The sequence below is a fragment of the Nelumbo lutea genome, chromosome 1, assembly GCF_056320005.1.
Source record: "Nelumbo lutea isolate HS-2025 chromosome 1, American lotus-T2T, whole genome shotgun sequence".
In the NCBI taxonomy this organism is placed as follows: domain Eukaryota; kingdom Viridiplantae; phylum Streptophyta; class Magnoliopsida; order Proteales; family Nelumbonaceae; genus Nelumbo; species Nelumbo lutea.
Window position 1 is genome coordinate 153,995,697 of NC_142684.1, and position 26,231 is coordinate 154,021,927.

The 26,231-nt window shown below is 39.7% G+C and overlaps 2 protein-coding genes across 2 annotated transcripts; both read left to right on the plus strand.

The window, feature by feature from the left end:
• Positions 1 to 3,565: 3,565 nt before the first annotated feature.
• On the plus strand, positions 3,566 to 4,513 carry TIC20-V (TIC 20-v-like protein). The gene has a single exon (XM_088955808.1). The coding sequence runs from the start codon at positions 3,694 to 3,696 to the stop codon at positions 4,333 to 4,335; it is 642 nt and encodes a 213-aa protein (XP_088811934.1). The 5' UTR covers positions 3,566 to 3,693; the 3' UTR covers positions 4,336 to 4,513.
• A 13,671-nt stretch (positions 4,514 to 18,184) lies between these two features.
• Positions 18,185 to 19,934, plus strand: FLA1 (FASCICLIN-like arabinogalactan 1). Its single transcript, XM_088955822.1, has one exon. The coding sequence runs from the start codon at positions 18,473 to 18,475 to the stop codon at positions 19,697 to 19,699; it is 1,227 nt and encodes a 408-aa protein (XP_088811948.1). The 5' UTR covers positions 18,185 to 18,472; the 3' UTR covers positions 19,700 to 19,934.
• The last annotated feature ends 6,297 nt before the right edge of the window (positions 19,935 to 26,231 follow it).

Here is a 26,231-nt window from a genome sequence, read left to right on the forward strand (position 1 = left end):
GATTTGAATGAAGTGAAAATTAATAGTTCGAATTATATTTTTACCCTCACAATTAAAAAGGGATAAATTCAAATTACATTTTTATATTTCCATGTGTATAAAAATAACTCTTATTTATGACACTTGTTTTTGTTTAATTTGATGAATATACAATATTAGAGATGCACCCAAATGTTTTATTCTTTTGCAAAATTTATGTATTTTTTTCAATTTTTGAATTTTTATCATGTTTTGAATTTTTATTATTTAATTATGACATCAAATATTGACACATTTGACCTAAAAGTTGAACTGGACCAAATAGGAAATCAATTTCATTTTTTTTGTTGGTTTTAAAATTTTTATTTCATTTGCATTATCTATAAAAACATTCTTTGTTTATGAAACTTTTTTTCTTCAATATGATTAATATAAAATATTAGAGAAATGGCCCATTTTTTCTACATCTTTTATTTTACTATGACATCATGGATTCACCCAATTGGCCCAGATGGTTGAATTGGCTTACCCACCACTCGGATGGAAGAATGGTTTTGGTTTTTTTTTTTTTAATTTGAAAAAAGGTAAATCAGTGAAACCTCCCATGAAGTTTCTAATCATTGCTGAAATCTCCCCTGAAGTTTGGTGATTGCAATCACCTCCCTTGAATTTTCTAATACTATTGCAAGTAGACCCCCCTCTTAGAATCCTCTAACAAGAGGTATACAAATTCCCAAAATACCCATGTAGTTATTATTGAGGCTAGTATTTGCATAACAGACGATACAAACTTTAAATAACAAAAAAAGTTTAAATTTGTAACTTTACCTTTGAGAGATTAGAAGGGTTTGGGGTAGGTGTGGCCACAAGTTGAGCTGCTCACAAGCTGTTTGAGCTTGGCTTGGCTTGGTCTAAACTGAGCTTCGAGCTGAACTCGAGCCTAATATATAGGCTCGTTTGCTAATCGAGCCAAGCTTAGCTCGTGACGCTCGCGAGCCTAATCGAGTATGTGTACATAGGTTGTCACTTGGCTCGGCACCTTGGCTACTAAGGGAGACCTCGGCTTGGCACCTCGGCCACTGAGGGAGACCTCAGCTCAGCACCTTGACAACTAAGGGAGACCTTAGATTGGCACCTCGACTGCTAGGGAAACCTCAGCTTGACACTTTAGTAGTTGAGGGAGACCTTGGCTGCTAGGAAGACCTTAGCTCGGTACTTTAGCAATTGAGGGAGACTTGCAACCAAAGGTAGTCGAGCTCGAGCCGATCCGAGCTTGAACTTCTGAGCTTTTGACTCGAGTTGAGCTCAAGCTCAAGTTTCTAATTCGAATCAAGCTCGAGCCTAATAGTTTATGAGCAAGTCGAGCTCGAATAGCCAGATAAATATTTTAGCCAAAGTAACTACATGGTTATTTTGGACAGTTTCATGCCTCTTGTTAGAGGATTATAAGAGAAAGGTTATACTTGCAACTATGTTAAAGTTCAAGAGAGGTGATTGCAATTACCAAACTTCAGGGGAGGTTTTCAACAATGGTTAGAAACTTCAGTGGACGTTTTAGCATTATACCCTTTAAAAACATGGGTTTCATATTGTTAAAAATTATTTTTGTATTTCATAAAGATCAAATTATTAGAATTATTAAATAAAAATACCTCAAATACAAGATTTAATGTTTGAGAATGTGAGTTAATACCTTAAATATAAGACATAATGAGAGGGAATTAAATAAGGTGAAAATTATAGATGATATTACATTATTAACTCTTAGAATTTAAAGAGGGACTAAATTCAAAAATAGGGGTAGTTTAGTAAAGTTCTACACCCTTATTGGTACTTTTAATAGTATAAATAAATATACTATATTTACATTTATATGTATTTATGTATGTATGTATGTACGTATGTACGTATGTATGTATGCATGTATGAAATGAAAGTAAATATACACAAAAATTCTGACTTTACGTGGAAATTTTAAGTTATAATAAAAATTTTTATTATTAAATTTTGCATTCTATATCTAACATAAATAAAATAAATTTTATTTTAAAAATTATTTTTATTTAATATGATGAATATATAACATTAGAAATGTTCCCAAATGTTTTAGACAACATTCTATACTTTTTCATTTTTTGTGTTTTATCTTTTTTAATTATTTATTATTCAATTATGGCACCACGAGTTTATTTGAAAAGTTGGATAATTGACCCACCACCTAGGTAGGAAAATAACTTTGCTTTTAGATCAATTTTAAATTATATATGTCATCTACATTATATAAATAATTTTTACTTATTACACTTAATCTTTGTTTGATACGATTAATATATTAGAGATGTGTACAATTTTTTTTATAATTTTTATATTATTTTGATTATTTATACTTTTTTTTTTACTTTTTAAAGATTTATTATTTAACTATGAAATCATCAGTTAATCCATTTGATCCAACCCACGATCCAAAATGGAAAATAGTTTAGTTTTTAGACTTTTCTAGTTTTTTCTTTTATTTTTATAATTCTTTTTATTTTCTATTTTTAAAATTTTATTATTTAATTATGACATGATTTCATTTCTATGGTTTTAGATTTGACATTCATTTTCATCATTATTAATAAAAACACTTCTTATATTTTATACTCATTTTGTTTAGTATAATGACATATGCAATATTAGAGATATGCACAGTTATTTTTGTTTTTTCTATATTTTATATTTTATTTATTTTAATTTTTTATTATTACATTATGACACTATTGATTAACTCATTTAACACCAAATGGTTGAATTGCTTACCCACCACAGAGAGGGAAGAAAATGGTTTTGTTTTCAAATTACTTTTCAAAATATTTATGTTTATACTATTAAAACTAATGTTGTTGATTTAGTTAGTAGAATTTAATGATGAGAAAAATATATATCAAATATAGGATTTAATGAGAGAATATAACATAGATTTGGGATTTAATGAGAAAGAAGAGAATATGAAAATAGTTTTATTTCTAATTGGTTTTAAATTTTATATTCTACTTCCATAATTAATAAAAATATTTCTTATTTATCAATACTTATTATTGTTTAATATGTCGAATATATGATATTAAAAACGTTCCTAAATTTTTCTTTAATTTCTATTTTTTTGAATTTTTTATTATTTAATTGTGGCAACATGAGTTGACCCATTAATTTGACCCAAAATGGTTTAATTTTTTACCACCACCTAGATGAAAATATTATTTTTTCCATGTAGATATTAAAAATATAAGTTTCTTATTTTATTGGAATTATTAATTTGTTATATAGATTTAATTAGTAGAATTTAGTGATTATAATAAATAAAAATGCTTTAAATATATGATTCAAGGAAGGTGAATGGGAGTTAATACCTTAAATGTGGGATTTAATGAGGAAATTGAATGTATTGAATAATAATATTCAATTTACATTTTTTACCTTGCAATAAAAGAGGCAAGAAAAATTGCAAAAATTTTAGAGGTTATTCGTATATATATACCCCCTAATGTCACCCGACCTAATTACGTTTCCATTTTGCAGGATCGGTTTTCAAAACACTGGAATAGAAATTCGGGACACACGCGGTTTACTCAGGGTGGCCACTGTGGCGTGTGAGATCGTTGCCCTTTTATTGTTGGATAACAGTCTTTCACGGAAAATTGGAGGTGCACTTTCTTTTTCCTAAGAAAAACGGCCATGGCTACCCTTCTATCTTTCTCAGGTAGCCCTGGGGTTGTCTATCACAGAACCCATCCCACATCTCTTTCTTCTCTCAGACACTCGTGTTTTCTCACTCTAGTCAACCCCAGAAAGAAACTCAGAGGTTCAATCAGACACAATCGACCCATCTCAGCTCAATCCAATGGCGGCAACTCCGCAGATACCCCAGATCGCTTGATATCTGCTCTCTGCTACTTCTATCCATTCTTTGATGGAATACAGTATGGGAAATACGTCATTACTCAGTTCTCTCCCATCCAGATACTCTTGCAGCCGTTGGTTCCGGCTATTCGAGTCTTCAAAAGCTTCCCCTTCAATGGTTTTTTGGTGTTTCTGGCGCTCTACTTCGTTGTTGTTAGAAACCCCAACTTTAGTAGGTATGTTAGATTCAATACCATGCAAGCTATAGTTCTTGACGTGCTATTGATTTTCCCGGATCTTTTGGAGAGGAGCTTTAATCCGAGGGAGGGTTTAGGTTTGGATTTGGTGATGAGCTTGGACAGTACCGTTTTCTTGTTTCTCTTGGTGTGTTTGATTTACGGCTCAACTTCTTGTTTGCTGGGTCAGGTGCCCAGATTACCGATTGTCGCCGAAGCCGCTGAGAGGCGAGTCCTGTGATTTTCCCATTTGATATTCAATTAACTGGAAATTCAGGAGGTCGGTCTTATTTGTTTCTGTCTACGATTATTATTTTGAAGACTTTCTTTGGAAGTTGTACAAATTTCTCCTTGGCATACTTAATTTTTAATTGTTAATGTTTGAGACAACTGAAATTACCCAACTGGATTTTGAAGTCCATACATTTCTTTCAACTATTTATATGATTTTAGGTTGTATGGTTGAGGTAATAGAAATTTAGTTACTGATTCTGATTTTTTCCCTCTCTGTCGGTTGACAATGCTGTTAGAGAATGATTATTGTCTTTCTAATACAATTCTGTCTCTATGTATAGTTCTGCTTTGATGTTTCAAACAAACTAGTAAGGGAGCAAAAACAAAATTCAGAAGGAAAAAAACTTCCATATGTACCTATCCCAATGTAAGAAATGAACATCCTCGTTAAACATTAAGGAGAAAACTATAATCTTACCAAGTAAGGATGCTATGACTTCTAATAAAAAAAGATGGTCTTCATAGTGAAATAGTCTCTTTGATAGCAGGAAATATGCCCTCCTGACTTGGGATTGAATCCCGCTTGCACCTGGGTTGGGAGGGGGGGGGGGGGGGGTTATAGCTTTAGGGGATGGGTTACCCCATGTTGTGTAGCCCCTTGGAGCAAAAAAAAAAAACAGTTTAATGCACTAAGCTTCTTAACAAAGTTGCCTAGTTAACCAGAAAATATCCTTTTTTTAATCAGAAGTGATCATGTAACCAAACTGATTTCCATGATTTGATGCTGACCAATTAAATATCAAATTGTGGATATCCAAGCAGACTAAATCAAGAAGGATCTCATCTACATTTATATTGCCTATATTGCCAACGGAGCCAACTGGCTCAGTTGGTAAGGATCTCATGAATGAATTACTGCATTTAGGCTAGCAATTTGTTTTGCTCTTGAATGTAATGCACGGAATATTAGCAGGAAAAAATATGTATAGCACATGACAGAGATTCCTTTGCCTGAGACATAGTTTTATTTAGAAATTCACAATTTATCTAAGAGGTTGGCCGTTCTTATTATACTTTAGAGATCAAGGTGAAGCTGACCGTTTTGGGGGAAATTTGTCACAATCCCTGATTTGTAGGAATAGAGTCAAATAAGGAAGGGAATCAAGGGATGCCAGTTACTCAAAGTATATATATCTAGAGGAATCTACACTAGAAGGCCCTTGGGAATTGCAACATTGCATAAGAGAGGGAATGTCATTGGGAACCAGGATGAACATCTTGTTCAACTGGGTCTTGAGATCAGCAAACCCTCTAGCAGATGGTCTAGCCTAAGCAAGTTGCTAGAGCTTCTATGATTTAGGGGATGGGTTAACCATTATATTCTGCAGTTCATTGGTCAGTCCTGTTAGGTCCTCTTTTTGTGTGTTTGTAAACGTAGTTCTCTTTGAGAGGAATCTAAAACACCTATTATTTAATGTAAGATCAAAATTCCTCTCATAAAGTGATTAAGAAGTTTGTATCTCATCTTATCCCATTATTATTAAAGCAAGATTACATCTTGGAATAGGTATGCTATTTTTTAACGTTTTAATTCTCTTGCATAGTAGCAGCACAGGTATGGTGCGCGATCTAATTGCTTCTAGCTAGGTGGCAGCACAGACGTCAGTTGCTTAGTTGGCCGGTTGAATTGCAAGGAAATAGAGCTCAGAGAACCCGGGGTGGCTAACCCGTCATGGGCACTCCGATGCTTAAGTTAGTATCTTATCATATGCGAGCTGAAAGCTTGAGAATAAAATAGTTAGAATGCACTAAATCACGCGTACCTTGTGTCACTGGGTAGGTCCCCTTATATAGATGAACTACTGTGGGTCTCACGAAACACCTTCGAGATCCTCGGCCCGCGCTGTTAGGAGTCCATTCCGCACCAGGAGGTGGACTTCATGCTAGCCGATAAGGCTTATTATGCCCATCCGATCCGGGTGGGATGAGAGTATAAGACCCAAGGACGTGTAGCGTGATCCCGTGAAGCTCGGAGGCAGCTGGCTAGCTTCTAGAAGTTGGCTACATTTCACTTTGGCAGTTCAGGGCACCACGAGCTGCTCGAACCTTGGTCTTGGCCGAGGTGACCTGTCCTGCTAAGGTGGCAGAAAGTGTTGAGTCAATGTCCAATCAGTAGGTCGCCTCTACGTGTTCATGTATCAATAGGTCGGGCCAAATCACCCCTCATCACGTACCATATGTGTTAATCCTTAGATGTGTACCCCTGGGGATTGTCATAGTTATATATTTATATTATAGAATTGTCAAAAATTTTGATTTTTACCCTTATAGCAATAGAAAATCAATGAAACATGAAGTAGAAATAAAACTTATTCATGTAAAAGTTTAGTGTTGGTATAAAAAAGATATTAAAAATAAATTAAATAATTAGGAAGTGATTAAAAAGAAGTATGAATTATAAATTAAAATTATATGTACTTGATCAAATATATGACTCCTAGGGAACAATTCCTCTTTGTAATGAAACTATTGAAAAATTAATATTTTTTTTGAATTATTTATAGAAAAATATGCATACTTTATGAAGCTTACAATCCACACCTTAAGGCTTGCACATCACACCTTAGGCAACTGAAATACCTTCTCTGGTAGTCCGGTTATGACATGCCTCCATGTCTGAAAACACTTATCTGTACATTCCAGTCAATGGATGATAACATTCAATTGGACTATATGCTCATTCTTTTTTTCTTGTCCGGATAAAAAATCAGATTTCTATGTATAATGGTGAATGGTCACGGACAGAGAAAAACAAAATTCAAATAGTGGCAGTCAATTTGATGAGCAGACTTAAAGGGTGGGTCATGCAAGTGAGATAGTTATACAGTGGAATTGTATTTCTGGAGTCTGAATTTCCTCCTCACAGAATGCTCTTCTCACCCACCTCACAGCACATTGCAGCTGCACATCAGAAACATCTCACATACTTGTATGTTTTCATTCATGAGGAGATGTTTTCATTTTCTGTTGTAAGGAGTGTTTCTCCTTTTTCGGGTGGTGCTGTCTTAGCACCTGCGTTGTGGTTGTATCCAGCTTTATATTCTTGTTTTAATAATTTATTTTTTCCTTTTACTATGAAAATTTGTTCCTAAGCGCTGAGAGGTGAGTGTGAGGAGCATTCTGAGTAGGAAATCGGGATTCTATCTCTGGAAAAGTTCCATGCTGTTTCCTATTTCCTTTTTTTTTATGAATAAAATTTGATTCAATAAAGATGCTGTTTCCTATTTCCTTGTAAATCAGTTAATCAGCATTCTACCATAGGATGCACATCTATAATTGGTTACCATAGACATTCTTATCTGGATTTGATGCCAAAATCATGAATTTGAATCTGAAAGCAAGAATACTTCACAGTTGGTGATTTAGAGGTGATGTTTGTTAACGGTGATGATTTGAAAATTGGTGATTACATGACTCTTTTTTTGTTATTTAGTATCATTTCCTCCATGTCAGCCGATTTTTTAGAAATCACTTTTGAGATTGTTCGGTATTGATTTTCAAGAGTGATTGTTTTTCATTGAAGCACTGGAACACCTCGCCCTTGCCACATAGGATGTCACCTCACCCAACAAAAATCAGAATCGCCTGAAAATTGGGGAATCACTGAATGTGGTAATCCCTCGCCCAAGCCAATTTCAGGGATCGATTTTTTGCATAATCGACCAACCAAACAAGGAAAAAATCACTGATTCTTCAATTTCTGATGTGGATGCGACGTGGCACCAATTTTAAGGAAACAGCATCGATGCCAAACATCACTTACTCGCTTAAGAATCTGGGATAATTTTGACTAAGAAATCAGATATTGTTTGCCATGCTTCCAATCTTGCTTCTGCAACCATTTTATCTTCAATAAATGGTTAGTTTTTCTTTTCTTTTCTTTTCTTTATGACTCAATAAATTGATTGCTTTTTCAGTGACTGAAAACTGACCTTGCACCTCTGAGCTTGTTATGTAAGTCTTATTTAAACCCGACTTTAACCTAGCATTTTTTTTACCTGAAGTATAGACAAAAAAGGGTAAATTGCTGAATCCTTCCCTGAAGTTTCTGACCATTGCTGAAACCTCCCCAGAAGTTTAGTGATTGCAATCACCTCCCCTGAACTTTATGATACAGTTGCAAGTAGACCCCCTCTAGTAGAATCTTCTAAAAAATGGCATGAAAGTGCCCAAAATACCCATGCAGTTACTATTGAGGTTGTTTTCTATAAAAAAAAAAAAAAAACAATACAAACTTTATGAACAACAAAAACAAGGAAAATATAAAGTTGCAGTTTTACCTTTGAGTGATTGATATGAAGGCAAATTTGAAAAGTAAATCAATTTCAGAAAAGAGATTGGAAGAGTTTGGAGTAGTGATTCTTTCTTTTTTTTTTTTTTTTGTAATAGTGATTCATATGAAGAGAAAATTTGGAAAACAAACATTTTTGTTAAAAGTAATTGCATGGGCATTTTAGATATTTTCATATCTCTATTTAGAAAATTCTACTGGGCGGAAAATTCAGGGGAGGTGATTGCAATTACCAAACTACAGGGGAAGTTTCAGCAACAACCAGAAACTTCAGGAGAGGTTTAATGATTGCAATCACCTCCCCTGAACTTTATGATACAGCTGCTAGTAGACCCCCTCTGGTAGAATCTTCTAAAAAAGGCATTAAAATGCCCAAAATACCCATGCAGTTACAAAAGAGATTGGAAGGGTTTGGAGTAGTGATTCATATGAAGAGAAAATTGGGAAAACAAACATTTTTCTTAAAAGTAATTGCATGGGCATTTTAGATATTTTTATACTTCTATTTAGAAAATTCCACCGGAGGGGGTCTACTTGCAACAATGTCAGAAAGTTCAGGGGAGGTGATTGTAATTACCAAACTACGGGAAAAGTTTCAGCAACAACCAAAAACTCGAGAGGTTTCAGAAATTTACTCCCCCCCCCCCCCCACAAAAAAAAAAAAAAAAAAAAAACGATAAAATTTGCGAAAATGGTTATGTTTCCACCTTGAATTTGGAACAATGCATGGTTCCGCAATCAAGATAAAAGTGAGACTTGAGTATGCATCCACTGTCCAACAATTATCTTCCTTTAATTCCTCTTATGTATGTATTTCTACTTATGTTGGGGATTTTTTTGTTTTTTGTCAGAACATGTCCATCTACAATTAGGAAGAAATGCAGTGTTTTGAGGAATGGGATGGACTGTAGAAATTGAAGCATTATAGATGGCAAGTATAATGCATGGTGGAAAACGATTTTTTGAACCTTGCTCTGGGGTAGTGACACTTGAAGGCCTAAGCCTTCAACCACGGAAGTCTAATTCCGTTTGAACTGACGTTTAGATAAGAATAAAATTATGAAAATGCTCATATTTAGAGTTTAGTTTCTCTTTTTCATCTTCTTTTACCTTTTACCTTGGGACACAAATAGTGGTGGGCCTGGAGGCAAAAGATTTTGGTGGGCATATGGGTACAAATACCAGAGGCTTCATTAGATATCTCAAATATTCTCGCTTATTTTGGGATGTTTTTATTTAGTGCAGGCTTTAGTTGCTTTATTATGATTTGAATTGATGTTTCTTTTGTACTGCCACTAGATTGCACTGGTAGGTGGCAGAAGAGTAACATTAAAAAAAGGACAATCTAAATAGAATCATTTTAGGTTCTGTTTGGTTTGCAGGAATAAGGGGTTTGGAATCGAAATTGGAATGGGTTATCTCGGTTTCAACTGTTTGGTTGGGTAGAATTGGAATTCCATTTTCATTCCTGTTAGAATAGCATTCTCTCATTTGAGGGAATGGTCATTCTTTCTCTCTCCCTTGGGAATGAATTGTATTTCAATTTATTCTAATTTTTATTCCCGTTCTTGTTTCAAACAAACAGACTGAGAATAGATCATTTCGATTTCGATTCTAAAGGATTTTCATACCGATTTCAACTACGAACCAGACCCTTAGTAATTTAGAAAGTTTAGGTTCTAAAACATTTGTTGCTTGTTGATTTTCTCAGCCTTATAAGCATTCAGCTAGTATATATGCAACTCTTATGTGTTTTATTTATGTGGTGGATAATCAATCCCATAAGCAGCCAATATGTTATCCCACATCATTCTGCAAAGGGAGGAGGTCACCCTGATTATATGATTTTTTTCATGTAGGACTGGCTTTATTCTATTAATTAACACTTTCGGAATTGACTGTATGGAAAATTGTATATTAGTATCCTATATTTGGGTCTGGTCTTACTTTGATTCTTGAATGTCAGAATGTGCCAATCTAGTATCTAAACTTCCAAAGCGTGTCAATTTAGTATAAAATCGATAATCGCCGTTAAGTGGCATGTGAAAGGATGCAAATGCCCTTTGAATGGCATCTAATTTTCTTTATCAACCATCCAAATATTCAAATATTTTAAAAGCCTATAGAGAGACAATTTTCTTTATCAACCATCCACCTGAGAATGAACCAAAGTGGCATTACCAAACGCCATTACCTGAGAATGAACTAAAGCCATCGAACTCTGCTAACCCAGACCATGACTTGTCCCCACCTTGGCACACCCGTTCTCAAACACTGACGGAAAAGGAAGAATCCAGAGAGGACTGGTTCACCTGAACTTTCTCCACCTTGTCCATAAAGTTACAGCTCCCTTGTTATATCCAATAAACAGTCTAAGATTCCTATGCCACTGTTGTTGCTTAATGTCTGTAATCAGCAAAACCAGCATCTGCGCCGGTGGCAGCTGCACCGACGGTGGAATACCTTTGTTTCTCGTCTTCTTCTGTTTCTGTGTTGCCGCTGCAGTAATAGACACCCTCCCACAGAACCAGTTGCTCAGGGACTGGGAGCAATTGGTATCCGCAAATGGAATTTTCAGGTTGGGGTTCTTCAGCCCGGGCTCTTCCTCCAATCGCTACTTGGGCATTTCCTACTATCAACCACAGAACCTAACCGTGGTTTGGGTTGCTAACCGACGCATCCCCATAGAAGGGGTGGAGGAACCAGTTTCAATGTGTTGGCCATTTTCATCTAGAAGACGCCTTGAGTAGGATCGTTTGATCGAGTGGAGGTTATTAGGATCAATTGCTTTCTAGGGATCAACTCTGCTTCATCTTCTTCCAGTAGAGATGTTCCCTGTGAATCACCAGAAGAACCAGCAGAACTGCCACCGGAGTTTCTGCGACTCCTATTTAAATTCGCTACCTTTGACAGTTGGTGTAACGTTTCTACAGGCTGAGGCGAAAATTCTCTGATCTCCCGTGACTGCAAATTCGACGCAGTGCGACCCCAGGAGTTGGAATTCCTGCCAATGGGAGCAAAACCCATAACGAAACACAAGAAGAAATGGAAGACGGCCTTCTTCCATAACTGAACTCTCCTCTTCGATCTGTCCAACGAATCCATCACACTAAAACCAAACAAGAACTAAAACCGGAACCGATTGAAATTCTCCGGCAGTGCATTGTGGAGCTTCCACTAATTATAGTCTCGTCTCTCAACTCCTTGTAAGCTATTGTAACAAGGAGTTGGCGAATTCCAACTCTACGAATCGGATGATAAGTATCTCAGCTTAAGAATTCAGAGTCCACCCCATAACTCCTCCGGCAACAAGGTTAAACTGATGGGGTGTGTGAACCAGACGGTGGTGGAGTGCAGAAGCGGCAAATCGATCGGAAGAGGGGGTATGTGAGCGGTACACCATACCGATACGTGGAAAATACGAGTATGGGACTGGTTGACTGTGACGAGCTATCTTGGTGCAACTGTACTTGTGTCGCTTAGGGGTGAGAAAAAAAACCGAAAAATCGAACTGACCGAAACCGAACTAAAAAATATCGGTTAATCGGTGTTTTTAGGTACTGGTTTAGTTTTGGTTAACCAATATGGAAAATCGGTAGTTAACTGAACCGATCAGTATACATATATTTCTATATATTATATATATTTTTTATATACTATAAATTAATAAATATGTATTATATATATAAATAAATATATATATATTTATATTTTTTATAAATATTTTTATAATATATATTATAAAAATTAAAAACTAAAAAATCAATGAACCAAATCGATGGTTAACCAAACTGGTCAACTGATTAACCGACTGGTTTTGGATTGGTTTCAGTTACCGATTTTACAAAAACTAGTAGTATCGGTTCGGTCCAAGAACCGTGAGCACCCCTAGTGTCGTTTATGCCACATTGTATGACAATGTAACTAGATGCCGGGTTTGGACCACATACGCCGGTTTTTGGGAAGACAACGATTCACCCAACGAAATCTACATTCTTCAGTCTTATAAAAATTTGTACATGTTACGGCCCACATGATGACATGTGCGATTCCAATCTCAAAATAGAAGATGATCAACTGTGTTTTTTAAGGGTAGTTTTGATATTTTAAAATTATAAATCTATTGTTTAAAATTGACACATTTTAAAAATTCAGACATTAAATTAGCATATTTTAAAGTTTAGGAATCAAAGTGAGACTAAGCTCAACTGCGATTTTCCCTTAAATGTCAGAATTGAGTTACAACATCTTGGATCACAACCTCCAATGAGCTAGTATAGAATTGAGCCAAAGAATAGATATACTGAGTTAACAAATGCATGTACAGAATGAATCTATTGGGTCAATTGTCAGTGTGAGTACCGATCAATATACTGAAAGAAGAAAAAAAAAATATTATATCTTTTTGGCAGTTTCTGCTTGAAAAAAAAAATGAGGCAATAAAGATGTTAGAGTTGGAAGTGCTGGCTCCTCACATCACATGGGCCCATCGCCTTTGCTGTCATTTTGTCTCCTCTTTTCTCTTAGGCATCGGGCCCATCATCCATGCGTCCACATCAAATATTAAATGGTTCTTTCCGGTTGAAAGTTTAATACTTCAAATTTAAATTTTCTCGGAGCCCAATAAGCCGAGATTGGGCTGCCTTCAGCCCAAATCAAGTAGAGCCCGTCGGCAATGGGCAGTTGGCAACACAATACCTTCGGAGGCTTGGACTTTTACTGTCCCGTCCTATCACGGTAACAGACCAGACGGAACCCCTTTTAATTTTCTATGGGCTATGGCTCCGTCAATGTTCCAAAGGAACTGTAGCCCGCAGGAATAATTTTACAGTGCAAAAGCCAAAAGGGTAGGCTGCTCCCTCTGCTCATAGAGTCATAACCAAACAAGCACAGTCACAGATCCCATAATGTCTGGAGATCGGCTTCAATTAGGGCAACCCGTGCTCACACCGTCCCAACAGCCTCTTGCAATCTTACATCAAAAATATCTCCCTCTGAAATAAAACATATGAATAGGGAGATATTCCCAATGCAAGACTGTAAAAGTTGCTTAAATGGGCGTTGCCCTGACAGAAATAAAACTCCAATGTCAGTAGTATTTTAAGTTATTCCGGATGTTAGTGACCTTTGCATTCATCAGAGTTTGAATCATCTGCCAACAAAATACATTCTAACAACCTATCAAAATCATCTGAGGTGGATCCCAGTCTTATAGTGAGATATACGGTGTTAGATCAAATTCGTAAGGGGTTGGGACGTGTTTTATTGGCAAAGATCCCAACCCCAACATGCAAAGACCTTGTTTTTAAATCTATAATGGGTTCCAGGCTCTTAGTTGTGCCTCCCAATTTGGTCTATTATATTGTCTAACAACACTTCCTTTGTAATACAAACTACCAAGTACCATCTCACTTGGCAGGAATCTGGAATCCATGAGAAGTAGAATAGAAATGAACTGGGCACTTCCCTTTTCCCATGAATACACATGAAGTTACTTCTGTATATTTATACTATCATAAAAGTCAATATTTGTATAATTACTTTTCTACTATGAGAAGAATTTTCTCCACAATCCATTTAAATGAAGTTGTACAATTTGATTTTTGGACGGGACCAGATGGTTCAGATTGAAAACCGACGGCCAAAATAATTTTTGGGATGCCAAGTTTGTACTTGTTAGAAATTTTTACTGTGAAAGGAAAAAGTTGCCCCTAATATATTTATATATGCATTAGTCGGTGTCAGTCTCTTTAAAATGTATTAAAAGATAATTTGGAATCATTTGTTATGTCTAAAATATTTTTTATTTTTTATTTGAGTGAGTCAATCAATCCAACGGTGAATATTCATCTCCTGGTGTGATTTTATCTCAAAGCCATCTGAACACCGATATATCTAAAAATATAGATATTCTCCATAAAAAATGTACACAAGTAATATTTTTTTTTAATAAAATGGGTATGATATCAAGAAAAACCTACAACCAATTAATCGGTATCATAGATTTTACCATATAAAATATATTCTAGCAAAAAAAAAACCCTAAAACCAATCAATTGGGTCATCAACCCAAACCAAATAAATAATGAAGATTTAGCTTATTCATGAGAAACATTATGTAACGATGAATAATTAGCAGAATGATTATCACATTATCAAATGCTTCTACAAGCATCCAAACATGGCAATATCATATGAAAAGGGCTGGCGATGCCATACGACCAGCTCAGATTGGCCCCACAGAGCTCTGATTGTATCGAGTTGTTCAGTTGTACGATGACTAGGGTTACTTGACAAAACGGGCTATCAAATGCACAATGCCCACGGATTCAAGTTCCACTGATAATCGAATTATTTGCCACAATAAAAAGAAAAAACGAATAAATAAATTTATAATTGAATCTAATTGGTGGGGGTCATATCTGGCATGACATGAGTCACCAACTACTTTTCGATAGGGAGGGAGAAGACAAAAATGCAGGAAGAAAGAAAGAGATGCTTGGGGATTTCGAATTCTTCTTCTAAGTTCTAACCAGAATAAATGAATAATCTAAAAAGAAATGAAGTATTAATTCCGGGTTAGTGGAAACGAAGACGTGTACACGGGCTATACGTCCAACCAAAAACAAACACGTCAGCGGCCCCAAGTCAGAAAATGAAAAGTGTTAACAGTGTGATTGTAGTCAATAAATCCAGCACCGATTGGGAGTCCAGCTGGGATTAGAGATAGACTATCTGAGGTGACCATTTAATACGCTAAACAAAATCTTGCCGACAGTCGGACTGTCCAGCTCCGTTTTCCTTGTGACTTCGAAACTCTAGAAGTTGCAGTTGCAGACCACAAATAAAATAAACTTAAAAAAGAAGAAGAAGAAGCGGTACCACTAGCCGTGCAAATTACAGAAAAGAAATGCGTCGACCGGGTCCGGGTTATTCCTGGACCGCCCACTCAAATTATCTATACCCTCGAAATTAAACCCGAAAATCACCCATTTCACATGCTTTTATTGACAGATGTATATTATACATATAGAATATTAGCTTGCCACTGCTTGCACTTCATATCAAACCCAATTACATAATAAATAAATAAATCAGTTGGTCGATGAGCAAAGACAAATTGTCTGTATAAATAAAATAGAAAAGTTAGGAAGAAATTATATATACAAGTAAATAAATGACATCCATCTTTTCGTTCTATGGTTGATGGACTCCCACTCCTAAAAAAAAGAAAAGATCGACTCCCACACTTGAAGCTAGGGTTGTTCAAGACCCAATTTAAGTTGGTTGGTTTTTTTAGCATCGGTTGGTTTTGGATTATAAAAAATCATAAATTGATGATTTATTTCGGTTTTGGTTTTCATGTGCGAAAATTGAAAATAATCCGAACCGAATTGATTTAATAGTTACAATCTATTTAGTTTTTTCTTAACTAAGTTGTCTTTATTCTAGTTAGTTAGGTTGTACAACAATTAAGTCACCACTAAGTAGAGCCAAAATTGATCCAAACTGATCAAAATCGATTCAAACTAATCAGGTCGATTTTATTTAATACAGAATCGATTTCAGTTTCGATTTCAAGTAACCCAACCAAATTGGATCGATTGAAAAAACAGCAATAAACCAACCCAACCCAACCCGTAAACAACCCTACTTGAAGATTTCTTGTCACATCTACTACGTTTTCTGCACGAGGCCAGCCGATTACTTGAATCAAACTAGATGGGTAAATTCGTGGCAGACAACTGTAGATCGTAAACCATCAACAACAACAAATGCCGGATGACCTGGCCAGGACTAGTCCAAACCACAACCAGTACTGGAATACAGTAAAGACTCGCTGAGAGGTGGGGACCGTGCAGGAAAGGCAACGTCGGTGTAGAAAAATGTTGAAGTGGGTAGTATAACATAGGACGTTTGTATAACAACTTTTAAGCAATGCAGATAAACCAAATGGTGGTGGGTTGGGATGACTCTGATACTTCGTCCATATTTGGGAGTTAAGTATCGATGCCACTCTGTAGCTTGGGCCCATTGCGGTGGCGAGGCATCTTTTATCATTCGATTAAAAGCTAAAGCTGGATCTGGGAGCACAAGGACCTAATACGGTATACGAGTTTGGGCCCACATAACTTCGGATCTTACGGTGTTCAATAGGGGTGGCAATATCACAAAAAGGGAGTGAGTCGTTCAGTCGAGTGACTGAACCTGTGATTTTGGGGCTTAAATCATCTGAAATTATCATTTTTTGTATGTTATTAATATAAAACTCGAGTGTTGATCTTGACCGATTTGTTTATATATTCTTTTCTTTTCTTTTTCCTCCCCTTGGGCCAGGGTTGGAATTGGAAAGAGGGGAAGAATCTAAGCCGTCGAATGATAATTGGTGCTTCCAACCAATAAAACCTGAAAGCCAAAGGAGCATTTTGTCGGTGGAAGCATATGCTGACGTAACACTGCGATGGCCACCCACGTGTCGGCAATCGAATACGATTGCTCCTCACCAGCCTGGCGATCCTTGGAGCACGTAGCTCGAGCTGGATAGATTGCATCCCAGACCCACGCACATAACCCTTAACCATGGTTACTTTCCACCCCTAGTTTGCTAACTCAGTCACAGATCACCACCATATTCAGCTATTCACCCTTGTAGTTTGAAGAAACTACCAAAATACCCCTCAACTTGATGCACGTGACGCGATCCTCTCTTCTACGTTGTCATCGTTAACAACGGCTCAGAGCTTCCTTTTAAATTTCACCCGCAATCAAGATCTAGTAAGTTTACGATTGCATTCCATAGACTCGTAATAAGAGAAAAATCAAGAACAAAGGAAATGTGGGGGGCCCTTAATCGTGGTTGGACCCACATTTGAGGTTGGGCCCAGTCCATCTACCATACCTGTTTCATCATAATTTGAAAAGGTAAATAAAAGCAACAGTTGATTGTAGTAATAAGATAACGAAATCCCTCCGTTCTCGGGAGTTCTGTTTTTTTTTTTTTTTTTAACTGCATCAAGAGATGCTGAACCACGTGATCCGTCCTCCGGGTGGGGTAGGGTGGGGGTTTCGTGAACCAAAAACAAGGCAAAAAGGACACTTCCGTCATTACTCGTTATTGTTCCTCGTGCTGCCATTAATTACCAATGACTCCTTGTCCCTCGTTAATTAATTCTTATGTTGGATCCAGTTTTCAAGTACACCGATTATAAGGTTATAACCATCACCGGAGTCCAGAGATAACAAACTGGTCCAACCACATGTTTCCGGACAGACCCTCTGGGTTCGTTGTTTTAAAAAAATAGATTGGAATCTGGTAGAGGTTCCCGACTTCCCATACAATTCTCCTATTCAGGGCAAGCCCGTGCCAGTGGGAATATCTCCCATGAGATATTCTCAATGCAAGGCTGTAAAGGGTGCTCGAACGGGCTATGCCCTGACCGAAGCCGAACTCGTCTTTACCACGACGACATCTCGTTAGTCGTTATTATATGCATATAATTACGAAAAGCACCCTGAACTTCGATTACCAAACTTTGCTTAATTACAGCTATCTGCCATGTCCACGGAAGGTGGTCCCACTCCTGCAGACACGCTAAACAATGGTCTCACCCGTAATTCTGTCCAAATGTCTTGGTCATTTATGTCGACGCCCACTCTAGATCTCCACTACTTACTGTCTTCCACTCTCTCCACTGTCTCGTCTCTGTTGTAGAGTGTAGGCCTGGTAGAGAGCTCCCACGCAGAGCGAAGCCAACCCGTCCTCCCCCTACTGCCCAAGTATCTCTCTGAAAATATGCAGCTCTTCCCGTCGACTACCGGGACGGTCCTCTCTCTCTTCCTCCTCTTCCTCTTGTCCTGCACCACAGGTGCGCATAATATCACGCGTATCCTAGCAAAACACCCCGAATTCTCGACCTTCAACCACTACCTCACTGTCACTCACCTTGCCGCCGAGATCAACCGCCGTGAGACCATCACTGTCTGCGCGGTCGACAATGCCGGCATGTCAGAGCTCCTGTCGAAGCACCTCTCCATCTACGCCATCAAGAACGTCCTCTCCCTCCACATCCTCCTAGACTACTTCGGCGCCAAGAAGCTCCATCAAATCACCAACGGTACGGCATTGGCCGCCACCATGTTCCAAGCTACAGGTTCCGCTCCCGGATCGACCGGCTTCGTCAATATCACCGATCTCAAGGGCGGCAAGGTCGGCTTTGGCGCCGAGGCCAACGACGGCAAAATCGATTCCACCTTTGTCAAGTCCATCCAGGAGATTCCCTACAACATCTCCATCATTCAGATCAGCAAGATCCTGCCGTCCAGCGAGGCCGAAGCCCCCACTCCGGGCCCCAGCGAGTTGAATCTCACGTCCTTGATGTCCAAGAAAGGCTGCAAGGTCTTCGCCGACACATTAGCGGCTTCCGGAGCCGGGCAAACCTTCTACGATAACGTCGACGGAGGGCTAACAGTGTTCTGTCCCACCGACGATGCTTTCAAGAACTTCTTGCCAAAGTATAAGAACTTGACAAAGGAAGGGAAGGCAGCGTTACTTCTGTTCCACGGCGTCCCCGTCTATAACTCCATGCCGATGCTGAAGTCCAACAATGGACTTATGAACACGTTAGCTACGGACGGAGCCAACAAATACGACTTCACAGTGCAGAACGATGGGGAGGACGTTACTTTGAAGACGAAGATCGTGACGGCCAAGATAACGGGGACGTTACTGGACGAGCAGCCCCTAGCGGTTTACACCATCGACAAGGTCTTGTTGCCCAAAGAGTTATTCAAGGCTGCACTGACGCCGGCACCAGCGCCCGCACCCGAAGCGGAGTCGCCCAAGGCATCGAAGAAGAAGACCAAGCACCACGCGGCGTCTCCGCCGGAGCCATTGTCACCGGATGGGGAACCTGCTGATCAGGTGGCCGCTGATCAGAATGCCGGAGTCAGATTTGACGGTGGGAGATTGGTTGCAGCAGCTTTGAGTGTGGGGTTATTAGGACTGTTGTTGCTGCTGTAGGACTGTATTGTCATTTGTGTGGATTTTTTTTCCTGCCTTTCATTTTTGTTTTCGTTTTTTTCCTTACAAATAAGCGATGCCCATACGTGGTGTTCGTTTTTTTATTTATTTTTGTTTATCATTGTTTGTATCTATTGTCTTCTAGTGTGTGGTTGATTTTTTTTTTTTTTTTTGTCTTCTTTTATTTATTACATTTTTAATTTTTATACGAATGTGAATAATAAAATTACAAAAATATCCTCTTATTGTACTTTATTACCTAATTACCTTACCTCCCACTCCTCTCTGGTCTCTAGACTCTCTACCATGAGTGATGAGTCCCATGACCTAACCTCAGTAGTAGCTTCGGGGTCCGTGAACGGAAAAGTTTGTTGTGGAATGCTAGGCAGCTGGTTTTACTTTTACCTCCGTTCGCGGGCCGGCACCACCGGTCTGCAGTGTCGGCGAGCGAGGATATATAATGGCGGCATTTACTTCGCTGTGTAAATGGGTTGAATTCCAGTCTCTATGAAACTTGAATCTTTATCCCACCTCTGAAAAAGTGAAAAGCAAAGGGGTGTAATCATTCGACCGTGCTGTGCTGCCTGATAATGGGAAGGTGCCAAGTGCCAACTGACTCAGCTGCTGGTTATAACTTATAAGGTCTCTGGCTGGTTTAGCGAAAAGATCGAAATGGGATACGGCTACCCCCTTCTGTAGCCCCCATGGATGGAACCCAATAAACAAAGGGGTATGGTGGTGAATTGGTGATTATGGAGTTGTGCGGTGTTTGGGTTTGGTTTGGTTCTTCATGAATGCTTTATTTTATGGGCCGATAAGACAGGGCCTGGTTGTTGACCAGGATTGGCTGATTGATAGAGATATATATTGAATAACCATAACCACGATTGGCTGAGTTGAGTAATTCAAGTGTTTGGTCTCTAAAGCAAAGCTGTCTGCTTTTTAGGGTTTTTGTTTGTTTGAGACGTTTTTCCTTTTTCTAATTAGTCACTTCCTATTATCCTGTAGTGTCTGTCTCTGAGAAAGAGGGAGGGAACGCTACGCTAGTTGCTTTCTCATAAATGCACCGTTGTTCTGGACTTCTGGCCCAAGCGCACTACTTTCCCCGGATCCTGGTCATTGCCTCCTTGGGGATGACAATTGGCTAGCCCGGTCTGAGTTGTGTCTGGGGATCATAATCCCTCACCCTAATTCTGATCTGGCCTGCAACCATTCTACAATTATTTTATATTTTCGTATACAATTAGATAACAGCAGAAATTTGAGTAGTCCAACAAACCCAAGATAATTACAAGGTAGTATTAATAATACAACAAAACCGAAAGGGTTGGACGTGTGGTGTGGGGACGAACCCATTTTGATGGGTTGCATCCGGTTGGGCTTCTGATAGTACGCGATTTACATAATCCTAGTTGGAAGATCAGGAATGCTTAAGTCAGTACTATACGTGAGCTGAATAATTGAATGCTTAAATGATAGTGACTAAATAATCACGTGTACCTTTGTTTTGGGGTTTCATATCCTTATATAATGGAGTAGTCATGGGCCTTACGAAAGAGCTTCGGGATCTTCGGGCTGTGCGGATAAGATCGGTTTTGTTTTTGAAGGAGAGCAATGTGTTGATAAGGTTTATTGTTTACCTTCGGTTCAGAAGGAGCTAGGATGAGTCTCGTTGTGATCCCAAGAAATTCGGAGTCCGTTGGAGAGGCCTTTAGAGTCGATTACATGGTGTTTCGGCTCTTTAGCTCTGAACTGGCACTTCGGTTCTTTAGTCCCGAACTAGATTGGGTGTCGAGGTGTCCCTACGCCAAGGTGGTTTTCGGGCCGAGGTGGCTGAATACTCGATCTCTGAATGTTGCGAATTGAGTTCGTTTGGCTAAGTTGTGACCCCTCGAGCAGATCGCGTCTACGTGTCCCCTTCTTACTAGGTCATGCCAAATCACCCTTCATTAATTGTCCCCCACTCCTCGTGCCAAGGGTTCTGATCCGGTGCGGGAAGTTCATGACGAGTCCATGTGGATTTCGCACAAAGTCTAGGCAACTTGGAGGGTGAACTCGTCTTCTTTCATTAGTTGTTCCATTTTCCTTTTCCTGTCCAATATGTCTAGTGCTAGCATAAATAGGTTACTTAGTGATTCTAGGGAGCCCGGGAGTGCCAAGGTGCGGTCCTCAGCTCCCGTCGGTGAGGCCAGCTCTTCGCTAGAGAGCTCCTCTTTAAACCTTTTAGGAGAAATGTCTTTACGTGACGTCGGGCCATCTCGGCTTGAGGAACCCGAACCTCAGGTAGAACGGCCAACCTCCAGAGAGGGGGTCTCGTCTTCTACTCGAGGTCGGGATGCAAACAACTTCAACCCTTCCACGATGACCTTGAATAGGTTGTTGTCCTTGATAGCTCATTATCGTCTCCCCGACACTCTTGTCTTTAGCATTCCTTTGGGTCAATTCCCTTGGGTTCACGATCAATACGAACTCGCGGTTTTTTAGGAGCAGCTCATAGCGGGGATACGCTTCCCGCTCCACCCTTCATCGTAGAAATCATTAAGTTCTTTAACGTCACTATTTTCCAGCTACACCCAAACTTCATCCGTACCATTGTTGGTACGATCTCACTCTTCCACGAGTATAACCAACCTCTTACCCTAGACATCTTTAGCTTGATTTATTCCATTAAGAAGAACTCTTCTTGCATGCACGAGGACACCCGATAGAGCTACTATATCTCACCTCGCCCCGAGTTCAAGGTCATGTTCGGTAACCCGAACAAGGTATTGGCCTGGAAGAGGAGGAATTTCTTTGTTCGGAACCCTGAAGAATGGTAATTCCCGACTCACTAGCGAGTGGCCATTAAGGACCCCAGGGTGAGGCTGGATGCAGAGACTAGGGTGGTCATCCACTCTTGAAGGGACCTCAGCCTTGAGATGGAAGACTTCTTGGCCGAGGAGAAGCTTGTATGAGTTAGGCTAAGTCATCCTAGTAGGACTCCACCTCGACGCACACATTACTTCTCATTTTTCCTTTTCGCACTTACTTCAGTTCGCAACTAACTCTTTTTCTTCTCTCTTGCAGAAGCTATGACGGGTGTTGATGCCGCTAACCTTTTAAGGAGTGTCCAGAAGGGGAAGAAGAGAAAGGCCTCGAAGAGGTCCCATCTAGAGGAGGTCACCTCTTCGGTTCTTGCCAAACCCGAGGTCGCAGCACCAGAGCCACCTTCTTTCGAGCTCCCAGGGGAAGAGGTTCACCCCCAACCTCTGGTTGTTGACTTGGACGAGGATCAGGATGAGGGGACCCCACCTCGCGAGCCCGAAGGTACTTCAGTGCCTGAGCCTCAGCCCCCCTTAGCAAAGGAGAGCATAATGACTCCAAGGCTCGGGCTTCTTAAGAGCAAAGATGTCGTGTTTCTTGCGGAGGTCGTGGAGTGGGCTGACATGCCAACAAGTCAGCTCGGAGGGAGGGCAGCCAGCTACTGTATGGTGGTAAGTAACTTGCCCCTTTGTTTACTTTCTTATTCTTCCGTCAATGATACTTACACTTGCTTTCTATTTTTTAGGTGAACTCCGCTATTCACTCGCTAGTCTACCAATCTGAGATCCGCTTGAAGCGAGCTTGGGAAGCCGAAGAGAACGCTCGGAAGCTTTACCGTGAGTTGGATTCAACTTGGGGTGAAGTTCTTAGAGCCAAAAAGGGAGCTCAGACCCAAGAGGAGCTGGTTTTAGTGTTGACGAAGGAAAAGAAGAAGCTCAAGGGGGAGAAGGAAGCTCTCCTCCGAGAGAATGAAAACCTTGAGGCGATGATCAAGGAGCACACTGAAATCTTTGACACCACCATTCAGGAGGCGAGGATTCAGGAAAGAGGTCGTGCCATCAAGGAGTTCAAGGAGTCCCCTGAGTTTCATGACCTCCAGGTCGAGTATGGCTCTAGCTTGTATCGATCGGGCTTCAAGCTCTACAGGTGGTTGATGCGGCAAAAGTTCCACGAACTCGATTTTGTATCCATCTCCATGTCTGTCGTCACTCTGGAGATGGCGAAGGAGGCTGGCGAGGAACCTGACTCCTCTGAGGGAGAAAGCGATGACGAACTTCTCGATGCGAGACCGTCAAGGGAGGCATGTCGAGATGACATGGAGGAGGACCACATGGAGACCAACCTACCTACTGGAGGAAATTCTGGCATATTTGATGTTTAAACATGCCTCTTTTCTTGGACCCCCCCATATAGTGTAAATATCCCAGGCCTCCGAGCCTAGTTATAGTAACCATGTATTCAGAACCTTTTTGTTAATGAAATATAATGATTCAAAAAGTCTTGTATGTGCAAAATTCTTGTGCAAAAATCTTTCTAAGTAAAATTTTTTTCTAAATGTTGGTTATCCCGAAGTGTCAGACTAGCGAGCTGGACTCCAGGTGGGATTAACCTTATGTTGTTGTACACCGAGGTGGTTAGACATTGTAGGGTATATACCTGACCTGTCTATGCATGGGCCACTTAGAGGCGAATGGTTATCTCGAAGTGCCAGACTAGCGAGCTAGACTCCAGGTAGAAACAACCTTGTGTTTGTTGTACGCCGAGGTGGATAGACACTGTAGGGTATATACACAACCTGTCTATGCATGGGCTACTTACTTGCCCAAGCCGAGGAGGCGATTGGGATCATTACGCCTACACCGAGGAGGGGACTAGGACTTATCTACCTATGTTGAAGAGGCGACTAGGACTTGTCTGCCTATGCCAAAGAGGCGACTAGGACTTATTGTAGTGTCAAGGTATTTTTGTCAGCTTAGCACCGTAGCCCTTAGGCTTTTGGGAGTGACTCACAGTTCTCTCTCTAGTCGGTCGTCTTTTTTTACCAGTCCTCTCACCGTAGCCCGGGCTTGTTTCTAAAATTTCCTTGCGAGACTGGAGGAGTATGCTGACCGTCTCTCCATCCACGGGACGAAACCTGACCCCTGGGAGGAACCGACACCTGTGAGGTTCCCTCACCCCGATGGAGGGATCGATTGACGTTCTAGCTAGTTCATGCCGATTCGGGTTATGGCCCTAATGCAACCCTAGGTGTCGGGGTGGAATTGGCTATTGGTTCGTCTGTAGTGGTGGGAACTGTTGCTGATACTGTTGGTACAAATAGTACTGCCAATACTATTGGACCTACTGCATTTAGATCTGTATTGTTCGAACACACTAAACAATGTCATGGAATTGGGAGTGCTCGATTCTAGGAGGGACCACATATGGCTTAGAGAAAGTTACACCCACTAGGGGAAGTGGGACGCTCACTTGCGTAGTGCTTTGCGGTACGAACAGTGACAGGACTCCTGAAGCTGTAAGAGGAATAGTAAACTGGCCAATGCATACCGTAGGACCTTGGGGGAAGGTTGATTGTTGATCTTGCCCCCCGGTGATGTTCATTTTGATGCTTTTTCCGGTGTTGCTGGAAGAATCCATTGGGATAAATCAAAAAATAAAACTGCAACTAAAATTGGGATGACCTTTCGATCGAATTCCCACAGACGTTACCAATTGATGGTGTGCGATCTAAATACTCGTAGCTGGAAGATGATCCGAACTCCATTTGCGCGGCGAGATGGACCAAGCTACAAAATAATAGATCTGAGAACCCGGGGTGACTAACCCGGCGAGGTTGCTCTATTACTTAAATCAGTACTATATTGTAGATGCGAGCTGAATACTTGAATGCTTGAATGCTAGTGAGTAAATAATCATGCGTACTTGTGCCTTGTGGCTTCATGTCCATATATAATGGAGTAGTCGTGGGCCTTACGAAAGAGCTCCGGGATCTCCGGGCTATGCCGATAAGATTTGTTCTATTTTTGAATGAGAGCAATGTGTTGATAAGGTTTATCATTTACCTCCGATTTAGGCAGAGCTTGGATGAGTCTCGTCATGATCCCAAGAAATTTGGGGTCTGTTGGGGAGGCCTTTGGAGTCGATTACGTGGCATTTCGGCTCTTTAGCTCCGAACTGACACTTCTATTCTTTAGTCCCGAATTGGATTGGGAGTTGAGGTGTCTCTATGCCAAGGTGGTTTTGGGGCCGAGGTGATTGAATACCTGATCTCAGAATGTCGCGAACTAAGTTCGTTTGGCTGAGTTGTCACCCCTCGAGCAGATCACGTCTATGTATCCCCTTCTTACTAGATTGTACCAAATCACCCTTCATCACCTTCCATTCATCCAATCCACCACCCAAAAGGGTTTGGGTAATAATGGGCAGCTAAGTGCGGTATTAGGTCTTTTTCATTCTATTTTTATTATATGCCATCTTAGAGGTATATTACTCCATGAATCAAAATTCATGGCGACATAATCTAATAAAAATCCCTGACTTGGACTGAACTCTAAAAACGAGATCTATTAAGTTGGAAATGTCATGAAATTCTATCCTCAATTTTACTTTTAATTCTCCTTCTCTCAATTCTCCTCTTTTTAGTTTATCTTCCATCAAATCAAACGCAGTTTTAAAGTAACCTTATTATTTATTCAATAAAAAATTGTAAAAAAATCTGTAAACATAGATA